Source organism: Takifugu rubripes, chromosome 8 (assembly GCF_901000725.2).
Source record: "Takifugu rubripes chromosome 8, fTakRub1.2, whole genome shotgun sequence".
Taxonomy (NCBI): Eukaryota; Metazoa; Chordata; class Actinopteri; order Tetraodontiformes; family Tetraodontidae; genus Takifugu; species Takifugu rubripes.
In genome coordinates this window covers 2,009,841-2,034,476 of record NC_042292.1, presented here as the reverse complement: position 1 = coordinate 2,034,476, position 24,636 = coordinate 2,009,841, and the positions used below count along the sequence as shown (strand labels likewise).

The following is a 24,636-nucleotide window of genomic DNA, read 5'->3' as shown; positions in this document are numbered from 1 at the left end:
TGGCCCACAATGTAATTATATTTGGCCCATGAAGCCATACCAATTGACTATTAGAGCTGGCCCGCCGGTATTATCGCTTATTTGAATTTCGTGTGCAATAATAAATTATTGTATAGTGTTAAGCTTTGCTTGTTCCATGTTCAGTTCTTGAGCAAAACTAGTTTGGGTCCATATCAAAAGGTTCCGTGTTATAGCTGGAGGAAGATTTTTTTCATTAAATATCAATGTTGGCCCGTGACTTTGTCCCAGTTTTGAATTTTGGCCAACTGGGTATTTGAGTTTGACACCTCCGTTCTAAGGTCTAAAATCCAGATTCTACTAGCAAAGTGGGCACACACCGACACTATCTCTCACTTTCACACGCACATTTTTCACTCAATTCACTTGAGACAATAGTAATGAGCTACACTGCCATCTAGTGGACACCGTCGACACTCACTGAAATAAAGAGGATGGATGCTGTAAGTAATGTTTGCAACAATGTTCATCATCATGTTTGTCACCAAAATACAAGAAAATGTTATCCTATAGTATAAGAAAGGCACACTTCATATGCAAACCATGTTAACACCGACTTAACATTTCTCTGTAGGTGACAAATTTACAGCAATCAAAACCTGTGCTTTGGATAATTATCATTCCATATTTAAAGATATGTAAAAGTTGACAAACTAACAGTAAACCGATTTGGTTTAAAGAGTGTAATTTTTGTATTTATTAGGATTAAATAGTTTCTTCTTTCCAATTATATATTTTTTTATTCCACTAATATTTGCATTTTAAATTTGTTTGGATTTCATGGTTTGTTCATGATTTAAAAAAAACTGTTTACTTCCCATGAAACAGACATCTTTTTAATCACACGTGTGACACCCCCCCCCCCCCCCCCCCCCCCACCCAAAAAAAAAAAAAAGAGGCGCTTAACCAACACATTGATTTTGTCAAAGAGCGGCGTGTTCAAAACCCTGAACCGGGGCTATGTATGTATGTATGCAGATAACACTTTTGTAACCACAAACAGTTGAAGCCAACAAAGAGCTGCAGGTGACGTATTGCGAATCATTTCCTCTGTTCATGTTCACTGGAAAATATGCCCTCATTTTCTGTCAACCACCGCTGATCCGAGTCACACACAGACATACACGAAGAGGACGTTTAGATTTTGCTGTCAACATGGATGTTTTTGGGTCAGTGGGTGGAAACTAGAGCACCGTAAAACCAACAAAGGAAGAACATGCAAATCCCACTACAAAAGGAACCTGGAACCTTTTTAGACAAAAAAGAGAAGTTGGAAAAAAAAAAGAGCAAAGGATGACACCTTGTAAAAATGCAAACAAACTTTTAAAAAACAAACCAGACACGAGCAAATATACTTGATTTATTCTAGATTTACATGTTTGCAACCATGGCTTTTTGAACAAACCTCAGGGCTCTGTCGTGTGAGATTCACCTCAAGGAAGCTCACAAGTGCTTTTATGCAGAGAAACCACAAGACAAAACTCTGGACACATTCACTTGTTTAATGGAAACACTACAAGCACAGCATTACTGCCTTTTATGTCTATGTCTATCCATTTTCCATCCATCGCTGTATCGAGACAGAGCAGTCAGTGGGGATGGAAAATAAATAACGAGAGTTTGATCATCAATAAGTGGCCCATGGTTGGTTAAGTCACCTTTTTTAGTGGGTTTTTATCAGCACATGCATAAAATATAAGAAATCAGCCCAACGAAAGACAAAACAAAAATAAATCAGTCAACTGCAGAGAATTTGAGCTCAGCTTCAAGAGAAAAACACTTCAGTTCATTATTTTTTCAGCTTCTTCTTTAGACAACCTATGAAGTCATTCTGCAAACATAAAATAAGGAGACTTTTAGTTGATCAGAGGGGGAGAATCTGACTCTCTGTCTGTGGGTCTGACTGTCTGTCTATTGCCAAACTTACCGCACGCCAGGTTTGTGTTTTATTTCTGAATTTTCCTCCTGGGCTGAGGAAGAGGAGGACGCTCACTATCGTTGCCAGCAGGCTGTCTCCGGCCCTGAAAGAGTTTACACGTATCACGTGGATGTGTATGATCAGACATCACCATCGTGCTCGTCATCACATTTGAACTCAAGGTTCACTTTTTTATACGCTCATCAAGAAAAGTGTAAAAATGTAAAACACAACAGTTTGTACCTGAATGGGTTAAATTTCAAGTTCAAAGAAATAAAAGTCAGTAGTTTTGAAAAACCTTGCTTCACTTGTAAATTGGTTTCCACTCATATCTTGATTTTAATTGATTTTCTTTATTATGTTTTAAATAATAAGTTATAAATGTGACCTAACAAAGGTAAAGGGCAAATATTAACTATATATATTGTTTATACTGCTTGTAATTGGGATAAGGTAAACATCTGTTCAGTATTTTAACATAAAAGTGTTTGATTGTGAGGCATTAAAAGCCACAAAATGCAATGGGTCCATCAGACCCACAAACGCTGGCTGAGTAACAACAATAGGAACATTACACAAGGGTTAATAAAAGAAATTCTATAATAAGAACAGATTTAATGTCATATATGACATGTTCAAGCCCTGGAATGGCTACGGTAATTGTTTTTAAAATGGCCTTTAGTATCAAATAAGCTTCTTATAAAATTAGCTCCTCCCTTTACTTTTGAGCAGAAGTCACTTCCTGTCCCAGTCACCTGGATGTTTAGAATATATCACTCAGGGAGTATTGAGTTAAGGTGAGAGTGAGAAAGGTTGAGTGTATGGGCCCTTCAAAGTGTCTCTGACAATGATGGCACATTTTCCTATAGATTAAAAAAAAACCTAAATCATAAAACCATTAACAGAACTAGTGGCCATCATATAGATACCATACCATACCAAAACCTCAATCCTGGATGCAAATACTGTCTTTTTCTCACCCTAACCCTAACCTAGCTGTAAACATACACAAAGATGCTCAAACATAGTGAAAAAGTCAATACATCACCTGTTGTGAATTTAAGATTAAATCAATGGATCTACTTATTTAACTGGTTACTTAACATCATTCTCCTGGCCTTGTCCGGATCATGGTTCTAAGCCAGAGTTGATTCCAGCAGGTTGTGAAGCAACCAGATAAACATATATAGATCTAAAACTTTGCTTATAACACTTTATTCTTGATTTTGAGACACAAAATTGATTTCACCCACCATCGTTTATAGCATTTTGGGTGCGTTTGGGACACTTTGAACTCAGCCAAATCAGACAAACTTAAATTAGGGCACGATCTAAACTTACCTGTTCGGCTCTTCGGGTGCCGGGCTCAGGCTGATGGCTCGGGACCTGGGGGAGCTGGTTGCGCTGCTGGCCGGGCGGCTGTTTGCAACGGTGCTGACGAGGACCGGTGCTGTGGCCGGCCGGCTTCTGCTGGCGGTGGGTGTGCTGGTGAGGCTGCTGCTTTTGATGATCTGGTGGGTGATTCTGGTGCTGACATTGCGGATTCGAATTAGACCAGCCCAGACGAAGCTCTTCCTCATCTGTAAGAGGCGAACAGTTATGATGGTACACATACACACCATAATGGGATTCCTGAAACAACTAAAATAAATTCTCTTCTGCCAAGCCTTTAACTCCAGAGCCTAAAACTATGCTAAATTTTGCTTCTGACCTCTGACATGTGAGTTAGCAGTTTATTTTAACATCAGTGGATATTATATATAACTTCTACATCTATTTTAGAGCCTGGAGTCCACTTCAACCCAGTTTGTTACAAGACACAGCAGAGGGGTTGTTTTTGGGGAATATTAGTATAATAATGATTATTAATAAAAAGGTAACTCTTACCCTTAATCTTCATACGTTTTTTCCGTTTGTTTGTAACGCAGCAGATTATGACGATAATTATCAGCAACAAAACAACACCTGATGAGAATGGATAAAAGATATATCATGTATATTATACATACGTGTGTGTGTGTGTGTGTGTGTGTGTGTGTGTGTGTGTGTGTGTGTTGACAAACATACCTCCTCCACCTCCAATTATAATCCAGATATTAATGCCATAAATGTCAGCAGGGAAAATGAAACCATTATCTAAAACTGCACAGAAAGAAGATACATAAATGAAATCTTAATTAGGGGAAGTCTAAAAGCCGAATATACACGAAATGGAGACGGTCTTCGATCAAAGGACGATGAATACAAATGCAACGGAAGAAATTTCAGCACTCACCGGACTGTGTGCAGTTTTGACGGAAAGGAGCGCTGGTCAGAGAGCTGACTTTGTTGGAAACTCTGCAGCGGTACACACGCTGTTCCACATCTTTCAAAACTCCTTTGAAAGATCGTTCTTTTAATTTTGGGTTCACCTTTCCATCCTCTAACCATTCAAATTGGACTTCTGGGGAGGTCTGGACACACACACACACACAGACACACACACACACATTAAGAATTAAGACAGACAGACAGACAGACAGATAGATAGATAGATAGATAGATAGATAGATAGATAGATAGATAGATAGATAGATAGATAGATAGATAGATAGATAGATAGATAGATAGATAGATAGATAGATAGATGGTGGATGGACGGACGGACGGACGATGGATGGATGGATGGATGGATGGATGGATGATGGATGGATGGATGGATGATGGATGGATGGATGGATGGATGGATGGATGAATGGATGATGGATGGATGGATGGATGATGGATGGATGGACGGACACACCTATATAGTGTGTATGTATATTTGCTAGATAGATAGATAGATAGATAGATAGATAGATAGATAGATAGGCAGGTTTATCTTACTTGGCTCTGCATACAGGTGAATGTAACAAGGGTTTTAGCACACTCACTGGTCACCTGAGGCTGTGAGACGGGGTCTGTGTGAATGAAATGTGGCAGATATGTGATATTGTGGTCACTCACAACAATACTCTTGGTTTACAGCCGTTTAAAATAAAGAAGAGCTCATAATACACTGGCTACTACTAATACACGTGTCAACTATGCTTTCAATTGTTACTGTGTCATCGTTTGTGACACCGTCGCTCTGCACAACCTGCTAAGTCCCTTAGAAAAAGCAAAAACCTTAACTTTCTTTCTTTAAATGAACTTAAAATTGTTTGTGTGTTGTGGCCCTCCTCCAGTCGGTATAAATAAATAAGCACCAGTCTTCCGCCATCCTTGTCATGGGCCACTTGGTGACAGAATGTAGCAACATTATTGTACATAACTGTAGTCAAGAGCATTTGAAACCTACCCATCACACATAAAACCATGGGTTCCAAATTCCCTATGCGTTGTCCGTCATCATAAACAGTTGGAGTGTATGTCCCAGCTTTGCTTTGATCCACGTTCCTCAACCTCAGGGAGCCGTTCTGGGAAACGTCGTCTTGATTCCCGGTCACCATCGCCTTTGCTCTTCGGTCAAAAATAACTTTACTTCCATGAAGCCATCGCAGTTGGTCTGATTCTTTTAGCACATGAGTCAACGGTAAGGTAACATCCTGCTTTTTTGCCGCATGGTAGTTACAGTCCTGCGAGTCTGTGAAACACAGGGAAGAAAATGAGGGGCCAGAATAAACACAAAGTACTTTTATCTTGCATTTAGAGAGATTCTTCCTCCTTACAATGTATTATCATGTATTATCAGAGAGTGAATTTCCAGTTCATTTCAACATTATACAGCATCTATTCCAATCAAGAGTGTCTCTACCCAGAGTGCAAACTTTATGTTGACAAGAGGCGAAAAAAGGACATTTGAAACTAGTTCCTCTGCAATCAACAATTCTTTTTTACTTAGGATCTGAAACATGTCCGATGTGTGATATGAAACTGTGGTGACACATGCATACAGCCCAGAAGTCACATGATCATTACAGCAAGTCATTTTCTTCAACACACACACACACACACACACACACACACACACACACACACACACACACACACACACACACACACACACACACGTAGGCTGACTACATATTTTTATATATATATATATATAGGCAGCCCACGAGAATGAGTCATTTTCCTAATAAGTTTCTTAATTTAACAACAGTTCATACTTGTATCACAACTTAATATTTGAAGGAAGGGAAGATTCACAACATCTCTGCAGTCCTGCACCCAAACTGTTTGGTCAATTTGGCCAAATCAGCACCAAGGTGGTTATCCTGATGTCAGATTTGTTTTTATCTCAACCTGATTTCAAAAGGAGCAAATGCTACGTGAGCTAATTTAGGGTTCCAGTGGGGTCGCATTGTCATGAAAGAACACATAGCCGCATTTTCCACATTAAAAAAAAAAAAGGTCGAACCTGAGATGACGGTTCTACATGCCAGACATGGAAAGTGTTGCGTAAAAAGCAGCCCATGCTGTAAAATGCAGAGATCTCTAGATTTTAGTTCTCTTTCACAATTGTTGAACTTGTAGTCACACAGTCTGATGGTGTCAAATTCTAATGAATTTCAGTTCTGACCTTGCAGTGACACATAAACTGCAATGTTAATTGGGTGAATAAATTTCTCAGAAATCTGCTTCTGCTTCCCCTTCTTCTCTCACCATTGTGTGCACATGCATGCCCTGCACTAGTGGTGTAGTTTGAAACATAATGTATCTTTGAAAGCAGATAAACACCACTAAACTCTACATACCATTTACCCAAAATTACAATTTGAATAATTGGAAAGGAAAAAATTATTTGTTTATTGACAGCAGCTGTAAAAACCATTAGCTCAATTCTTCTCTGGCTCGTTTAGGATGATGTGCATGGGATGTGCAAGCGCGTACTTTCTCTTTTGCAGACAACTTTTTTTTTTGTGTGTGGAACAAAGCGCAGCCATTATTTTTGAAACGAAATGCTCAGATCCATGAAAACTCAATATTTTTGTTGCGTAAAATAACCCACAATTGTCTGTATTATAATTTTACTTACCGACTGAATTAGTAAACATCATTTTTTGTTGGTTTAACAGTAAATATGAAGTTTTGATCATTATTTGGTTTTCATTCTTGGACTTTATTTCATACATTGTGACTAACGTTTACAGTCAGATGTATCTCATTTCCAGCATCCCCAGCATAAAATTTCTGTTTAAGATTTTTGGAAAAAAATCTGTGGATCTTTTAAATATGAATAATGGGGCTTATTTGGTCTTTGGTGGACATTAAATAATATGTTTCTTACCGGTATTTCTTTTTGAATAGGAAAAGGATCTAAAGCTTTTTCTTAAAAAACGTCTCTTTTTCCATGACTCTATCTTCATCTTGCATGCTTCCTGTTTGTTCTAATCTTAAAACCAATTTTACGCTTCAGCAGGATTTCTGTCTATGTACGGTCATTCACTCAAAGCCACAAGAGAACATATTTAGTCTAACCAAAGTTTCTGCACCTTAAGGTTTCAGACTGGCGATTCTTCAAATTCTAATATTTACTTTTGAAGAACTTGACTTTCACTGGTTGATCATTACCTGCAAACATGCAACATCAAGAACCACATTTAACTCATCATGCCATTATGGATTATTATTATTTGAGTTTTCTAAACCAGTAGTTAGATTTGATTAAAAATCAGATTTTAACAAAAAGTAAAAAAGACTTACATGGGGAAAATTGCTACTCACCTGATGAGGTATTGTAAACGTCAAAATTGGTAATTAAATCTGACAACGGCGTGTGAGAGAGGAGAGACAGCGTTTGTGTGGAAGTGCATACCTGTCGTGGTGACAATGGACGTGAGCAGAAGTAACAGAGAGACACTGGAGACAGCTGCCATCTTCATTCCCATCATCACCATCACTGACAGATATTCAGCTAAAAAGGAAATACGTATTTTACAGTTATTTCCTGTGTGTGTGTGCGTGTGTGTGTGTGTGAGAGAGGAAAGGAAGTGATCCAGCATCGTCGCTGCTTTTTTTTCAGAGTCAAAAAACCAAAATAATTTCAGTTGTCCTTCAACCCTGAAACCAAACCTATTATCAGACTGACTCTTACACTTTCGCAGGTACATTTACGGTGTTTCAGAGTTGGAAATCATCACTTAAAATCTGCCATGAGAGTTTGAACCGACAACAAACAACTGACTCAGTTATATCTTTATTGCACATGTTGAATATTGGATTATTAGTATGATTATATTTGCTGTCACACTGGGCAGTTGACATGTAAATAAGATTCCTGGACACAGAGGCAGGTGCCCAGATTAGTTGGGACGTTAATTTAATTCCTTGTCCATTAAATTAGACTTTTTAATAGTTCAATAGGAACACTTATCTAACACAGAGCTGTCCAGTGCTGAGACACCTTAAGGGCTTCTATATAACATGTTATTTATATAATGTTCATTACTAATGCTAGAGCTTGGTATCATATAATTTATACCTTTTTAATAATGAATTTGATTTATTGATTTGTATGTATTCTTTCTTTTTCTTTTTTATATTTTAACACCGTTTATAAATGTAAATAATGATACATTCATCACTGATATTGGCTCAGAGAGAGGAAGTGTACCTACAGGTATGTGCCAAGAGGTTTTTTCTCTAAACTTGCTAGTCTTAATTATGTGTCACATTCTCCAGCAGCTCAATTTAATTGGTTACAGGTTTAAGTCCAATAACTTCTTTGTTATTATTTTGAATATATTTGAATGAATATTTTTTTTTAGTTTACCTCTCTATTTTTGTGATGAAAACTCCATTAAAAACAATAATTCTGCAGAAAATAGGTTATACCTTATATAGACATAGAGGCTCCACCTTTGTCCACAAGGTGGAGCCAGTGCACCTTAACTATATGGGACTTACTGTTTCGGTAAGCTGCAACTAATTAATTCCTTATTTTTATTGTGTTGCTGGAAAACGGTAGATAGAATCTTCATTATCAGATACTAATCTGTATTGTCTATATAGTTCACATGAGGTGAATAAAAGAACATTAAACGTTAATGTTCTGTTTCGTTTTCATTAATGCTTAGAGAAAGTGAAAGTGAAGATTTGGTCATGTTGGCACCAATGGCACATAGATTCGTTCCAGAAAGCTGAGAATGTCAGTACAAGTAAGAAAAAGCAAGCATGGTGAAGGAATCAGATGTGATTTGGGGTTTGAGCTCCTATCAGAGACTCTGATGACCTTCTTCTGTGAAATGGGCCTTTTAAAAATAGAGCAGATATTTTTCCATTGCCCTCATCCAACTGCACCAGGCTAAGAACGCCACTTCAACAACCAATCGAGCAGCCTGCACTGGCTACGACATCATATCAGAACACCCAAAAAAATTCCCGACTGGTCACCCTCAGAGCAGCAGGGTGCTGCGACCAGCTGGGTTGGTCATTGAGATGGAGCAGATTTAATCCAAGGATCTGTGATGTTTTGATCAACATGGACACACAGAAAGGTCCACAAATATTTACCTTGAGAAAATTCTGGATTGTGTTCTAAGAATATTCTGATTCCAGTCTTTCAGTTATACAGAATTTGCCTGAATGTGACATAACCTAGCTTGTGACATAAATTAGTTTGTAAAAAAAGAAATCATGATGATGAAAATAAAAGAAAAATACTATTACTAATAGCAATGCATATCATAATAATAATAATGTGAACGTTTTAGAGCAGACTGGAATATACAGTAAAGAAGAAAGATGCAGACATAAGGAGAACTCAATACAAATATTTTATTTTTCCCCCTAAATTGTAGCAGAAGCAAAAAATAAAATGAAAAGGAAGGTTTCTGAGAGAGTCTCAGAGTTTGAACCAAGCCAAAGACACAGTGGCTGCACAATTTAGATGTGCTGATGCTAGCTTGAGTGAAGCATCCAGCCCAGTTTGGGACTGACATCTCGCACAAGTACAGAACCCTGTACAGTTCAATTCCTGGTTGGTTTTGAATCGGCCCAATGCTCTGAAAAGAAATATTCTATAATTTTTCGCTTATAAATTTCCTTTTGTGAATTTGGAACCCATCCATTCAGTTCCCTGGTAGCAGATGATGCGTCATATATCAAAAGCCACTGCAGACTCGGTGTGATTCTCCCAGTGGCCAACTTTAAATCCCACATGGCACCTGAAGCTTTACCAGTCTAAACGCAGCCATCTAACTGATGTCACGCTATGGTTTTAGTCAGTGCATCAGCCACGTTGTCTGAGGTACAACGAGGTGCAGCATGAAACACAGTTGTGCCTGTTGTTGAACTCTTCCTTGGGCAGGAGGGCTGACTTCAGTGCAAACAGATCCTGTCTTTTTATAGCTGATACACCAACAACACAATATTGAATCAGTGGAAAGAATGCCCGCTGTGCTGTAATGAAGTCCGGCGATAAGACATTTATTAGCCGTCCCGGTGCACGGCTCTAATCCTCTGTACGCGATGCGGCAAGAGCTGCTTTCATTTGCTGCCATTGACCCGCTGCTTCCTGCAGGAGGATGGAAAATGCTTGCAAATCACTGACAAAGAGAAGTGACCTAAAAAAATCTGAGTTTCAGGCCAGTGCATTAGCTTAGCTATCTAGAAATCATCTAGATCAAGGAGTTCATTTTTCTGCTTCTCTAATATGACTGATTTTGCAGCTCTTCTTTGCCAAAGTTGTTTTTTTCACACCTTTGGGGTTCGTATATTCGGTTTCACTTTCTGACTTGTTTCGAGACATCCTGCTTCAAAAAAAAGAAAGGCAATCATTACATACACTGTAGTGAACCCTTATCTGCTAAGAGGTCTGATAAAACAATGTACAGGCTTAAGGATATCAGAGTACTGAGGACAAATCTAGACATGTAATCCGATTTTTAAAAAATCCAATAAATTAACTGATAACTTGTCCAACCTTATGCTGTTTACACCACTTGAATAACGTCATAACTCTAGAAATCAGATGAGGGTCAGATTGTTATGGTCAACGAGAGGGGTCCAATTGATTGTTGGAGACAATAAGAACAATTAGAAAAGTGGACCTTAAGAGCAGTCAATAAGGAAATGAAACCATACCATAACTGAGGTCAGTTTAAAAAAAACTATGACTATATAAAAATGAAAATAGAATGAGAAACTATAGTCTAAACAGACATAAAGAACCCGAAGTTCTGGATCTGTATTCATTGAGTTGCTCCTCCTCCAGCCGAGACAGCAGCAACCTGTGACGGACGCTGTCGAGGCTTTACGACAAGTCAATGTCAACAGATTTCTATTTTTGGAGGACTGACAAGCACGTCCAAAAATCCATTGTTATTTTTGGAGCGTCCCAATGCTGAAGGCATTCCCACACTGAGTGATTGTTGCCGGGTATCTCTGTCAGGAATGGCGTCGGATTTATGGGAGATGTGATGGGAGTCGGCTACGGATCAGGGGCTGCCATTTTTGCCAGCTTTGATTTCAGGAGGCCCCCAGCTGAAATTGTTTAATGTGGTTTTAATAGAGAGCAGAGTTCTGCATGCCAGAAGAGGCTGCTCTGGATTACTAAAGGTGCAGCCACTTTGTGAAAAGTCATTTAAGTAATTTTAGCCCCAACATCAGCTCAGCTGGTGGATTCCGACTATTGTGCGTGGGATTTACCATGTTACATATTTAGGAGGCTGGGAGTGGGACAGATGAGGCTTTGGGGTGACGCGACAGGTGGATAAAAGGAGATTTGTTTTATGAACGGTCTGCAGGGATCAGAGGCCATAATAATATCATAGATATCATCATATATTTTTTGTTCCAGATATGCGACGCATACGTAGAAGCTAAAAGAAGCTTCTTCATTGTTCCTGCTTCTGTTTCTGGATGCTGGAGCTGGATCCTGAAGCAACAGCGGTGGTCGACAAAAGGGCTGGCGTGAGGGTCAGATTACTATCATTCAAGACAGCAATGCAGTGATGAGTTGAAAATCAGTCATTCAAAAAGTCATTTAATTATTTTTCAGAATCTGAGTGGAGAGCCAAGAACGGAGCCTTGGGGGACTCCACATGTCTTTTTATCTGCTGAGACCTGTGATGGCCAGTCGATGACATTTATCTTTGAGGAAATCAGGACCTGGTCTGAAGTCATGTGTTCTTGGAGATAATATATAACTCAATGGTCAGGCATGTGGCGGTGCACGATGGCCGGACCTTCTGTCACCCCGGTGCCCCCCGTGTTGCGGAGGTTACATCCTCGGCCCTGCAGCTGAGTGCACAGCACCCCTCGGCCTCAACGCTGGTTCTGGAAGCCGGCATCAACGACCTCAAATTTCAGCAGTTGGAGGTTCTGAAGCAGGACTTCATCTCCCTGGTGGACCGTCTGCTGGACACGGGGGAAGCGGCTAATTATCTCCGACCCGCTTCCCCCACCTCGCTACGGTGACGTCATCACCAGCCGCCTTCGCCAGCTGCACCTGTGGCTGAAGGGGTGCTGCTTGGGCAACAGTAGCCCCTTCGTTGACAATTTTGCTGCCTTTTTAAATAGACCCCATCTTTTTAAACGGGACGACCTCCACCCAAACCATGAGGGGTCCCGGCTTCTTTCTGTGAACACTGACCTGACTGTCCGTTCCTGCACAACATCCACCTCCTGACTATTGGTTAAAACACATGCACACCAACACTCTGCCCCCCACTCACACTCACATATACGTTCACCCCCCCCCCACGCTGCACCATACATGCCCCTCCACCACTACTCCCATGTCTGCCATCAACATCACAGATCACTCACTCCATTGACACCATCATTTCATACAGACAGAATCCCAGGACTGTTCCCAGACGTGACAGTGCTTTTATTGTTCCCATAAAAAGACAGGATGAGCGCACGTACGGCGTGGACATAAAGATGGCCGTGCTGAACGTGCGCTCTCTTTTAAACAAATCTTTTATAGTAAATGACTTAATTTTAGATAGAAACCTCGATGGTATTCTCCTTACTGAGACATGGCTGATGCACCTGCTGTTCTCACAGAGGCTTGCCCCCCAGATTTTATCTTTTTATTTTCTACAAGGGGGGGCAGGAAAGGAGGTGGAACCGCTTCAATAACAAGGACCGAAATGTCTTCACGCGAGGTCTCTTTTAATACGTTTCCATCATTTGAGTATCATGCCTTTGTTTTTAGCAGCCCTCCTATTTTAAGCATAACAGTTTATAGACCACCCCAATACTCCACCTCTTTTATCAGTCAATTCTCGGAATTTTTACCAATCATCTATGCTAAATACAACAGGATTTTAATAACAACGCCTCGGACCCAGTGTCCAGAGAATTTTTTAACCCTGCTTCACTGTTTGGATTTTAAACAACATGTCACGCAGCCGACCCACAGCAGAGGGCGCACCCTGGACCTGGTCATAACCTATGGCCTGTCCGTGGGTGGGTCCTCTGTTGTGAATCTGGCCGTGTCTGACCACTTTTGTGTGTTTTTTAACATCACCAGTTTTAACCAGCGGAGGGCCCCTGTGAGAAGGGTGAGGAGACGCTACCTGACTCCTGAAGTGGCTGCAAATTTTACCAGCACCGTGTGATTTTATTGTTGACACTTTTAACAATAAATTAAAGTCAACGCTGGACTCTGTGGCTCCACTTGTCACAAAAACTGTAACAAAACGTGCACCACCGTGGAGAAATGAAGAAATTAGAAAACTGAAAAGAACCTGCAGGAGTGCTGAGAAGAGGTGGCGGAAATCCAAGCTGACCATTCATAAAGAAATATTTTATCAACACCTCAAAACCTACAATACCACAATCAAGCAAGCAAGAACTTCTCATTTCAAAAATCTAATCTCTGACAATAAAAACAACCCCAAATTTCTATTCCACACAATTGAGCTTTTAACCAATGGTAATTTTAACAGGTGTCCTACAACAACAACTGACACCCTCTGCGAGACCTTTGCAGACCACTTAAGGAGTAAAATCGATGATATTAGATCCAGTCTTTTATCACAACAAATTTTAATCACCAACACTCCTGAATCATTGCTTTCACCTGAGGAGACACTGGAGAGTTTTGTCCTGGTTGATGCGAGGACACTTGGTTGAGTTTTCTCCCCAGTAAGGCCCACAACCTGCCTTTTAGACCCAATTCCCACACCGTTTTTTAAAACATTTTATGGATTCTTTGAGGAACATCTTCTATATATGGTGAATGCTCTCTTCAGACGGGTGTCTTCCCCACCTCCTTTAAAACGGCGGTGGTGAAGCCCCTTCTGAAGAAGAGCAATCTAGACCACAGCGTTTTAAATAACTATCGGCCAGTATCCAACTTACCACTTTTAAGTAAAATTTTAGAAAAACTTGTTTTTAACCAAATGAATGATTTTTTAAACTCAAAGGACATTTTAGAGAGGCATCAGTCTGGTTTTAGGATGAACCACAGTACAGAGACAGCCCTTTTAAAGATTTTAAACGACATCAGGTGTAACCTAGATAACAAAAAGCTCACAGTGTTGGTTCTACTGGATCTGACCGCCGCCTTTGATACAGTAGACCACCATATTTTATTGAATAGACTGAAGAACCTGGTCGGCCTCTCTGGTACTGTTCTTAACTGGTTCACCTCCTACCTTACTGATCGAAGCTTCTTTGTAAGTATGGATACATGCTCCTCGAGAATCCACGAGACAAAGTGTGGGGTTCCCCAAGGGTCAATCTTAGGTCCAACCCTTTTTAATCTTTACATGCTTCCTCTTGGGGACGTCATCAGGAGCCACGGCATCAGCTTCCACAGCTATGCTGACGATACGCATCTGTACATCGACGTGGCTCCTGATGACACAGGGCCAGTTGATGCCCTTTTTAACTGTATTCTAGATATCCAGTCATGGATGGCAGAAAACTTCCTACAGCTCAACCAGGACAAAACAGAAGTCTTAGTCATTGGTCCTGAAGGTCAGAGAGAGAAACTTGTACCAAAGTTAAAGGATTTTAAGCCATCTCAATCTGTAAAAAATCTGGGTGTGATCTTTGACTCTGAGCTTAGTTTTATTCCACACATCAAAAACATAACAAAGGTAGGTTTTTACCACCTGAAGAATATAGCCAGAGTCCGCCCGTTTCTCTCTCAGGCCAGCACGGAGGTGCTGATGCACGCTTTTATCTCTTGTGGTCTAGATTATTGTAATGCCCTGCTCTCTGGTCTCCCAAAAAAGAGCATCACTAACCTACAATTATTACAAAACTCAGCTGCACGGGTGCTGACGAGGACCAGAGGGCGGGAGCACATCACACCGGTTTTACAATCGCTGCATTGGCTACCCGTGCGTTTCAGGATCGATTTTAAGGTTCTTTTATTAGTTTTTAAATGTCTTAATGGTCTTGGGCCAACTTATTTATCAGACATGCTTTTATTCTATCAACCCTCGCGGACTCTGAGGTCCTCGGGCACCGGCCTTTTAACCATCCCACATGTAAGCTCTAAAACGCACGGGAAAGCGGCCTTCAGTTATTATGGTCCCCGACTGTGGAACAGCCTGCCGGAGAACCTCAGGGCCACAGAGACTGTTGAGATTTTTAAAAAGAGGCTCAAGACACACCTTTTTAATCAGGCCTTTAACTGATTTTCTGATTATTTTTAATTTCTTTTATGTCCTCATGCTTTTTTATGTCTTATCCTTATTTTACTTGATACTTTTACTGTTTTACTCCCTCAGTTCTTAGTTTCTCAGTTTTTAGTCTTTACACCTTTTATCCCGTTTACTGTTTTAGTCTGTTTTAGTCTTAGTACTGTTTTACTCCCTCAGTTCTTATTCTCAGTTTTTAGTCTTTACACCTTTTATCCCATTTACTGTTTTAGTCTGTTTTAGTCTTAGTACTGTTTTACTCCTTCAGTTCTTAGTTTCTCAGTTTTTAGCTTTTATACCTTTTATCCCATTTACTGTTTTAGTCCTTCAGTTTTTAGCTCCAGTGTTTCCTCATGGTGTTTCCTCATGGGGGCCTGCCAGGCTGGGAGATGTTTCCGGCCTACCGCTGGGGGTGCTGTCCCGTTGTCGACTCTGGCCTGGGTGGTTAGGGGTAGTGATGGGACGATGATACCTCAAGGAGTGTATTGACACACTACACAAACTGTGTGGGCACTGTATTGATACTGTGTTGGTCACCTGATAGTGACCCTTGCAGTAGTTATAAAATGATTGCAGGTAAAGGAATTCCTTGTTTGCTAAACTGAGTTGGTATGTAAAATATAGCAAACTTGAGTTACAATTCAGAGTTACAATTTTTTACTTATGTACACACATTTTTTGTTAACTTAACTGTTAAATCATATGAAATAATACAAAAAAGTGATTAGTTTATGAATTTTTATTGAGGAACAAAAGTTTTTGGAGTGCTCCAAGGCGATTTCTCCTCTTGAACACCAGCTCCCCAGCCTTAGAAAATACTCTTTCACACGGTACAGATGACGGTGGTGAGCAGAGAGTTTTAAGTGCAAGTTGATGCAGATGTGGATATGTTTTCTGGTTCTCTCACGAGTATCTGCCAATTCTCCATTGCCATGCCGAGCTCTATAATGCCTCAGCATTGATGAAGTGCTCTTATTGATGAGAGAGAGCTCTGAGGAGCAGAGCCGACACTTCACCTACAATAACATAAAAAGTTACAAACAATTTAAACCTCTTACTAGAACAGAGTAAAAACTAAGGTGGCGCATTGCATTCACTTGTTAAAAAAATAGACACCCTATAAAATGAATGAAGCAACTGTAAGGCTCTTTAACTGACTATCATACGTATCACAGGTCATTCACTTGATAAAGTGAGTGCAATGCGCCACCGTAAAAAACGAAGCTCTTCCTCATCTGTAAGAGGCGAACAGTTATGATGGTACACATACACACCATAATGGGATTCCTGAAACAACTAAAATAAATTCTCTTCTGCCAAGCCTTTAACTCCAGAGCCTAAAACTATGCTAAATTTTGCTTCTGACCTCTGACATGTGAGTTAGCAGTTCATTTTAACATCAGTGGATATTATATATAACTTCTACATCTATTTTAGAGCCTGGAGTCCACTTCAACCCAGTTTGTGACAAGACACAGCAGAGGGGTTGTTTTTGGGGAATATTAGTATAATAATGATTATTAATAAAAAGGTAACTCTTACCCTTAATCTTCATACGTTTTTTTCCTTTTGTTTGTAACGCAGCAGATTATGACGGTAATTATCAGCAACAAAACAACACCTGATGAGAATGGATAAAAGATATATCATGTATATTATACATACGTGTGTGTGTGTGTGTGTGTGTGTGTGTTGACAAACATACCTCCTCCACCTCCAATTATAATCCAGATATTAATGCCATAAATGTCAGCAGGGAAAATGAAACCATTATCTAAAACCGCACAGAAAGAAGATACATAAATGAAATCTTAATTAGGGGAAGTCTAAAAGCCGAATACACATGAAATGGAGACGGTCTTCGATCAAAGGACGATGAATACAAATGCAACGGAAGAAATTTCAGCACTCACCGGACTGTGTGCAGTTTTGACGGAAAGGAGCGCTGGTCAGAGAGCTGACTTCGTTGTAAACTCTGCAGCGGTACACACGCTGTTCCATGTCTTTCAAAACTCCTTTGAAAGATCGTTCTTTTAATTTTGGGTTCACCTTTCCATCCTCTGACCATTCAAATTGGACTTCTGGGGAGGTCTGGACACACACACACACACACACACACACACACACACACACACACACACACACAAGAATTAAGACAGATAGATAGATAGATAGACGGACGGACGGACGAACAGATGGACGGACAGACAGACAGACAGACAGACAGACAGACAGACAGACAGACAGACAGACAGACAGACAGATAGATAGATAGATAGATAGATAGATAGATAGGCAGGTTTATCTTACTTGGCTCTGCATACAGGTGAATGTAACAAGGGTTTTATCACACTCACTGGTCACCTGAGGCTGTGAGACGGGGTCTGTGTGAATGAAATGTGGCAGATATGTGATATTGTGGTCACTCACAACAATACTCTTGGTTTACAGCCGTTTAAAATAAAGAAGAGCTCATAATACACTGGCTACTACTAATACACGTGTCAACTATGCTTTCAATTGTTACTGTGTCATCGTTTGTGACTTTTAACACCGTCGCTCTGCACAACCTGCTAAGTCCCTTAGAAAAAGCAAAAACCTTAACTTTCTTTCTTTAAATGAACTTAAAATTGTTTGTGTGTTGTGGCCCTCCTCCAGTCGGTATAAATAAATAAGCACCAGGCTTCCGCCATCCTTGTCATGGGCCACTTGGTGACAGAATGTAGCAACATTATTGTACATAACTGTAGTCAAGAGCATTTGAAACCTACCCATCACACATAAAACCATGGGTTCCAAATTCCCTATTCCCAATGTATTATCATGTATTATCAGAGAGTGAATTTCCAGTTCATTTCAACATTATACAGCATCTATTCCAATCAAGAGTGTCTCTACCCAGAGTGCAAACTTTATGTTGACAAGAGGCGAAAAAAGGACATTTGAAGCTAGTTCCTCTGCAATCAACAATTCTTTTTTACTTAGGATCTGAAACATGTCCGATGTGTGATATGAAACTGTGGTGACACATGCATACACCCCAGAAGTCACATGATCATTACAGCAAGTCATTTTCTTCAACACACACACACACACACACACACACACACACACACACACACACACACACACACACACACACACACACAGACACACACGTAGGCTGACTACATATTTATATATATATATATATATATATATATATATATATAGGCAGCCCACGAGAATGAGTCATTTTCCTAATAAGTTTCTTAATTTAACAACAGTTCATACTTGTATCACAACTTAATATTTGAAGGAAGGGAAGATTCACAACATCTCTGCAGTCCTGCACCCAAACTGTTTGGTCAATTTGGCCAAATCAGCACCAAGGTGGTTATCCAGATGTCAGATTTGTTTTTATCTCAACCTGATTTCAAAAGGAGCAAATGCTACGTGAGCTAATTTAGGGCTCCAGTGGGGTCGCATTGTCATGAAAGAACACATGTCAGCAGGGAAAATGAAACCATTATCTAAAACCGCACAGAAAGAAGACACATAAATGAAATCTTAATTAGGGGAAGTCTAAAGGCGAATACACACGAAATGGAGACGGTCTTCGATCAAAGGACGATGAATACAAATGCAACGGAAGAAATTTCAGCACTCACCGGACTGTGTGCAGTTTTGACGGAAAGGAGCGCTGGTCAGAGAGCTGACTTTGTTGGAAACTCTGCAGCGGTACACACGCTGTTCCATGTCTTTCAAAACTCCTTTGAAAGATCGTTCTTTTAATTTTGGGTTCACCTTTCCATCCTCTAACCATTCAAATTGGACTTCTGGGGAGGTCTGGACACACACACACACACACACACACACACACACACACACAAGAATTAAGACAGATAGATAGATAGATAGATAGATAGATAGATAGATAGATAGATAGATAGATAGATAGATAGATAGATAGATAGATAGATAGATAGATAGATAGATAGATAGATAGATAGATAGATAGATAGATAGATAGATAGGCAGGTTTATCTTACTTGGCTCTGCATACAGGTGAATGTAACAAGGGTTTTATCACACTCACTGGTCACCTGAGGCTGTGAGACGGGGTCTGTGTGAATGAAATGTGGCAGATATGTGATATTGTGGTCACTCACAACAATACTCTTGGTTTACAGCCGTTTAAAATAAAGAAGAGCTCATAATACACTGGCTACTACTAATACACGTGTCAACTATGCTTTCAATTGTTACTGTGTCATCGTTTGTGACACCGTCGCTCTGCACAACCTGCTAAGTCCCTTAGAAAAAGCAAAAACCTTAACTTTCTTTCTTTAAATGAACTTAAAATTGTTTGTGTGTTGTGGCCCTCCTCCAGTCGGTATAAATAAATAAGCACCAGTCTTCCGCCATCCTTGTCATGGGCCACTTGGTGACAGAATGTAGCAACATTATTGTACATAACTGTAGTCAAGAGCATTTGAAACCTACCCATCACACATAAAACCATGGGTTCCAAATTCCCTATGCGTTGTCCGTCATCATAAACAGTTGGAGTGTATGTCCCAGCTTTGCTTTGATCCATGTTCCTCAACCTCAGGGAGCCGTTCTGGGAAACGTCGTCTGGATTCCCGGTCACCATCACCTTTGCTCTTCGGTCAAAAATAACTTTACTTCCATGAAGCCATCGCAGTTGGTCTGAGTCTTTTAGCACATAAGTCAACGGTAAGGTAACATCCTGCTTTTTTGCCGCATGGTAGTTACAGTCCTGCGAGTCTGTGAAACACAGGGAAGAAAATGAGGGGCCAGAGTAAACACAAAGTACTTTTATCTTGCATTTAGAGAGATTCTTCCTCCTTACAATGTATTATCATGTATTATCAGAGAGTGAATTTCCAGTTCATTTCAACATTATACAGCATCTATTCCAATCAAGAGTGTCTCTACCCAGAGTGCAAACTTTATGTTGACAAGAGGCGAAAAAAGGACATTTGAAGCTAGTTCCTCTGCAATCAGCAATTCTTTTTTACTTAGGATCTGAAACATGTCCGATGTGTGATATGAAACTGTGGTGACACATGCATACACCCCAGAAGTCACATGATCATTACAGCAAGTCATTTTCTTCAACACACACACACACACACACACACGTAGGCTGACTACATATATATATATATATATATATATATATATATATATAAATTGTTGGATCGCGATACCTCCTGTATGTAGCTGCCGATCCGCGTGTTCGTTGAATGAAGACTTCGAGAAGTAAAGTACCAATTTCAAAATGTATTTAACAATAGAATCAATTCCAGACACAAATATTACAGAGCTCCGGGCCAGTTCATAACCCTAGCAACAACAAAGTTAATTGTCAGGGCACGAAGTCTGACAAGCTAACTATCCCTTGGCCCAGTCCTTTATAGTCACACACATGCAAATTCACAATGTCCATGCAATCCCCCGCTGAGATGTCCCCGTCCTCTTCTTCCAGTCCCTTTGGTGTTGGTAGAGTTCTTCTCTTCCATTGTTTTCCCAGGCCAGATCCCATTCTTCATGCAAATGTGATCATCATCAACCCCCCTGATGTCCTGTTTACAATGAGTGTTTGACACCCCCTGCCTGACTGGCTCCTGAGATAACAGTAGATCAAACAACAATCCTGCAAATGTCTCTGTTCTTAATTACATTTAGTCTACCTTGCCTAACTTCTAAGGGAAGACAGGAACATATGGTGAAACACATAACAACAAGATAAAGACAATTCTCAACAATATGTAGTCAGCATATATATATATATATATACCGTATTGGCCCGAATATAAGACGACCCTGATTATAAGACGACCCCCTCTTTTTCAAGACTCAAGTTTGAAAAAAGACTTTTTGAACACCAAATTTAATTTTTATACAGAAAATAATTACAGTACATTTGAAACAAATGATTATATCGTCGACCCACTTTTCTCCAGATTGTCGCTACATTTCTCTATTTTCTGTTATCTCTTCTCTTATTTTCTTCTCTTTTCTTTCTTACCGCTATTTTTTACTTTTCTTCTTCGTGCTACCGCTATTTTTATTTTTCTTCTTCGTGACAGGGGTTCGCTTTGGCCTGGGACGTTTAGTTCAGCATTCGCTTCAAATATATCTGGCGCCATCTAGCGTTGTGAATGGGTATAATGTCTAGACCGCGAATGTAAGACGACCCCCACTTTTTCAGTCTTCTTTCAACGCAAAAAACACCGTCTTATATTCGGGCCAATACGGTATATATATAGGCAGCCCACGAGAATGAGTCATTTTCCTAATAAGTTTCTTAATTTAACAACAGTTCATACTTGTATCACAACTTAATATTTGAAGGAAGGGAAGATTCACAACATCTCTGCAGTCCTGCACCCAAACTGTTTGGTCAATTTGGCCAAATCAGCACCAAGGTGGTTATCCAGATTTGTTTTTATCTCAACCTGATTTCAAAAGGAGCAAATGCTACATGAGCTAATTTAGGGTTCCAGTGGGGTCGCATTGTCATGAAAGAACACATAGCCGCATTTTCCACATTTAAAAAAACAAAAGGTCGAACCTGAGATGACGGTTCTACATGCCAGACATGGAAAGTGTTGCGTAAAAAGCAGCCCATGCTGTAAAATGCAGCGATCTCTAGATTTTAGTTCTCTTTCACAATTGTTGAACTTGTAGTCACACAGTCTGATGGTGTCAAATTCTAATGAATTTCAGTTCTGACCTTGCAGTGACACATAAACTGCAACGTTAATTGGGTGAATAAATTTCTCAGAAATCTGCTTCTGCTTCCCCTTCTTCTCTCACCATTGTGTGCACATGCATGCCCTGCACTAGTGGTGTAGTTTGAAACATAATGTACCTTTGAAAGCAGATAAACACCACTAAACTCTACATACCATTGACCTAAAATTACAATTTGAATAATTGGAAAGGAAAAAATTATTTGTTTATTGACAGCAGCTGTAAAAACCATTAGCTCAATTCTTCTCTGGCTCGTTTAGGATGATGTGCATGGGATGTGCAAGCGCGTACTTTCTCTTTTGCAGACAACTTTTTTTTTTGTGCGTGGAACAAAGCGCAAAGTGCAGCCATTGTTTTTGAAACGAAATGCTCAGATCCATGAAAACTCAATATTTTTGTTGCGTAAAATAACCCACAATTGTCTGTATTATAATTTTACTTACCGACTGAATTAGTAAACATCATTTTTTGTTGGTTTAACAGTAAATATGAAGTTTTGATCATTATTTGGTTTTCATTCTTGGACTTTATTTCATACATTGTGACTAACGTTTACAGTCAGATGTATCTCATTTCCAGCATCCCCAGCATAAAATTTCTGTTTAAGATTTTTGGAAAAAAATCTGTGGATCTTTTAAATATGAATAATGGGGCTTATTTGGTCTTTGGTTGACATTAAATAATATGTTTCTTACCGGTATTTCTTTTTGAATAGGAAAAGGATCTAAAGCTTTTCTTAAAAAACGTCTCTTTTTCCATGACTCTATCTTCATCTTGCATGCTTCCTGTTTGTTCTAATCTTAAAACCAATTTTACGCTTCAGCAGGATTTCTGTCTATGTACGGTCATTCACTCAAAGCCACAAGAGAACATATTTAGTCTAACCAAAGTTTCTGCACCTTAAGGTTTCAGACTGGCGATTCTTCAAATTCTAATATTTACTTTTGAAGAACTTGACTTTCACTGGTTGATCATTACCTGCAAACATGCAACATCAAGAACCACATTTAACTCATCATGCCATTATGGATTATTATTATTTGAGTTTTCTAAACCAGTAGTTAGATTGGATTAAAAATCAGATTTTAACAAAAAGTAAAAAAGACTTACATGGGGAAAATTGCTACTCACCTGATGAGGTATTGTAAACGTCAAAATTGGTAATTAAATCTGACAACGGCGTGTGAGAGAGGAGAGACAGCGTTTGTGTGGAAGTGCATACCTGTCGTGGTGACAATGGACGTGAGCAGAAGTAACAGAGAGACACTGGAGACAGCTGCCATCTTCATTCCCATCATCACCATCACTGACAGATATTCAGCTAAAAAGGAAATACGTATTTTACAGTTATTTCCTGTGTGTGTGTGTGCGTGTGTGTGTGCGCGTGTGTGTGTGTGAGAGAGGAAAGGAAGTGATCCAGGAAATCATCACTTAAAATCTGCCATGAGAGTTTGAACCGACAACAAACAACTGACTCAGTTATATCTTTATTGCACATGTTGAATATTGGATTATTAGTATGATTATATTTGCTGTCACACTGGGCAGTTGACATGTAAATAAGATTCCTGGACACAGAGGCAGGTGCCCAGATTAGTTGGGACGTTAATTTAATTCCTTGTCCATTAAATTAGACTTTTTAATAGTTCAATAGGAACACTTATCTAACACAGAGCTGTCCAGTGCTGAGACACCTTAAGGGCTTCCATATAACATGTTATTTATATAATGTTCATTACTAATGCCGGAGCTTGGTATCATATAATTTATACCTTTTTAATAATGAATTTGATTTATTGATTTGTATGTATTCTTTCTTTTTCTTTTTTATATTTTAACACCATTTATAAATGTTAATAATGATACATTCATCACTGATATTGGCTCAGAGAGAGGAAGTGTACCTACAGGTATGTGCCAAGAGGTTTTTTCTCTAAACTTGCTAGTCTTAATTATGTGTCACATTCTCCAGCAGCTCAATTTAATTGGTTACAGGTTTAAGTCCAATAACTTCTTTGTTATTTTTTTGAATATATTTGAATGATTTTTTTTTTTAGTTTACCTCTCTATTTTTGTGATGAAAACTCCTTTAAAAACAATAATTCTGCAGAAAATAAGTTATACCTTATATAGACATAGAGGCTCCACCTTTGTCCACAAGGTGGCGCCAGTGCACCTTAACTATATGGGACTTACTGTTTCGGTAAGATGCAACTAATTAATTACTTATTTTTATTGTGTTGCTGGAAAACGGTAGATAGAATCTTCATTATCAGATACTAATCTGTATTATCTATATAGTTCACATGAGGTGAATAAAAGAACATTAAACGTTAATGTTCTGTTTCGTTTTCATTAATGCTG

At 39.4% G+C, this 24,636-nt stretch overlaps 1 protein-coding gene and 1 long non-coding RNA gene across 5 annotated transcripts; one reads left to right on the top strand and one right to left on the bottom strand.

Annotated features, from left to right (window-relative positions):
- Window positions 1-1,358: 1,358 nt before the first annotated feature.
- Window positions 1,359-23,656, bottom strand: LOC105419610 (T-cell surface antigen CD2-like). Of its 4 annotated transcripts, none has more exons than XM_029840689.1 (13): window positions 23,495-23,656; window positions 19,993-20,277; window positions 19,539-19,612; window positions 19,158-19,335; window positions 17,818-17,891; window positions 17,421-17,598; window positions 4,802-4,875; window positions 4,212-4,389; window positions 4,004-4,072; window positions 3,824-3,901; window positions 3,278-3,516; window positions 1,946-2,039; window positions 1,359-1,849 (listed from the first exon to the last, which is right to left on the bottom strand). In XM_029840689.1, the coding sequence occupies exons 1-12, from the start codon at window positions 23,574-23,576 to the stop codon at window positions 1,965-1,967; spliced, it is 1,584 nt and encodes a 527-aa protein (XP_029696549.1). In that variant the 5' UTR covers window positions 23,577-23,656; the 3' UTR covers window positions 1,359-1,849; window positions 1,946-1,964. The 4 variants fall into 4 exon arrangements, with proteins under 4 accessions (XP_029696549.1, XP_029696548.1, XP_029696550.1 ...); XM_029840688.1 differs by having other exon boundaries at window positions 4,004-4,078; window positions 23,495-23,655; XM_029840690.1 differs by lacking the exon at window positions 23,495-23,656 and adding an exon at window positions 20,363-20,634 and having other exon boundaries at window positions 4,004-4,078.
- LOC115250759 (uncharacterized) lies at window positions 9,294-12,183 on the top strand. Its single transcript, XR_003889340.1, has 3 exons — window positions 9,294-9,396; window positions 11,700-11,818; window positions 11,901-12,183. It is a non-coding gene; the product is annotated as an uncharacterized lncRNA (long non-coding RNA).
- Window positions 23,657-24,636: the final 980 nt, after the last annotated feature.

Excerpts from the sequence above, each read along its gene's own strand:
- LOC105419610 (XM_029840688.1), bottom strand. The coding sequence starts at position 23,576 with ATGGTGATGATGGGAATGAAGATGGCAGCTGTCTCCAGTGTCTCTCTG. Across the intron at positions 17,892-19,157 it reads TCAAAACTGCACACAGTCCG|ACCCCGTCTCACAGCCTCAG; the intron begins GTGAGTGCTGAA and ends TCATTCACACAG. Across the intron at positions 17,599-17,817 it reads TCACCTGTATGCAGAGCCAA|ACCTCCCCAGAAGTCCAATT; the intron begins GTAAGATAAACC and ends GTGTGTGTCCAG.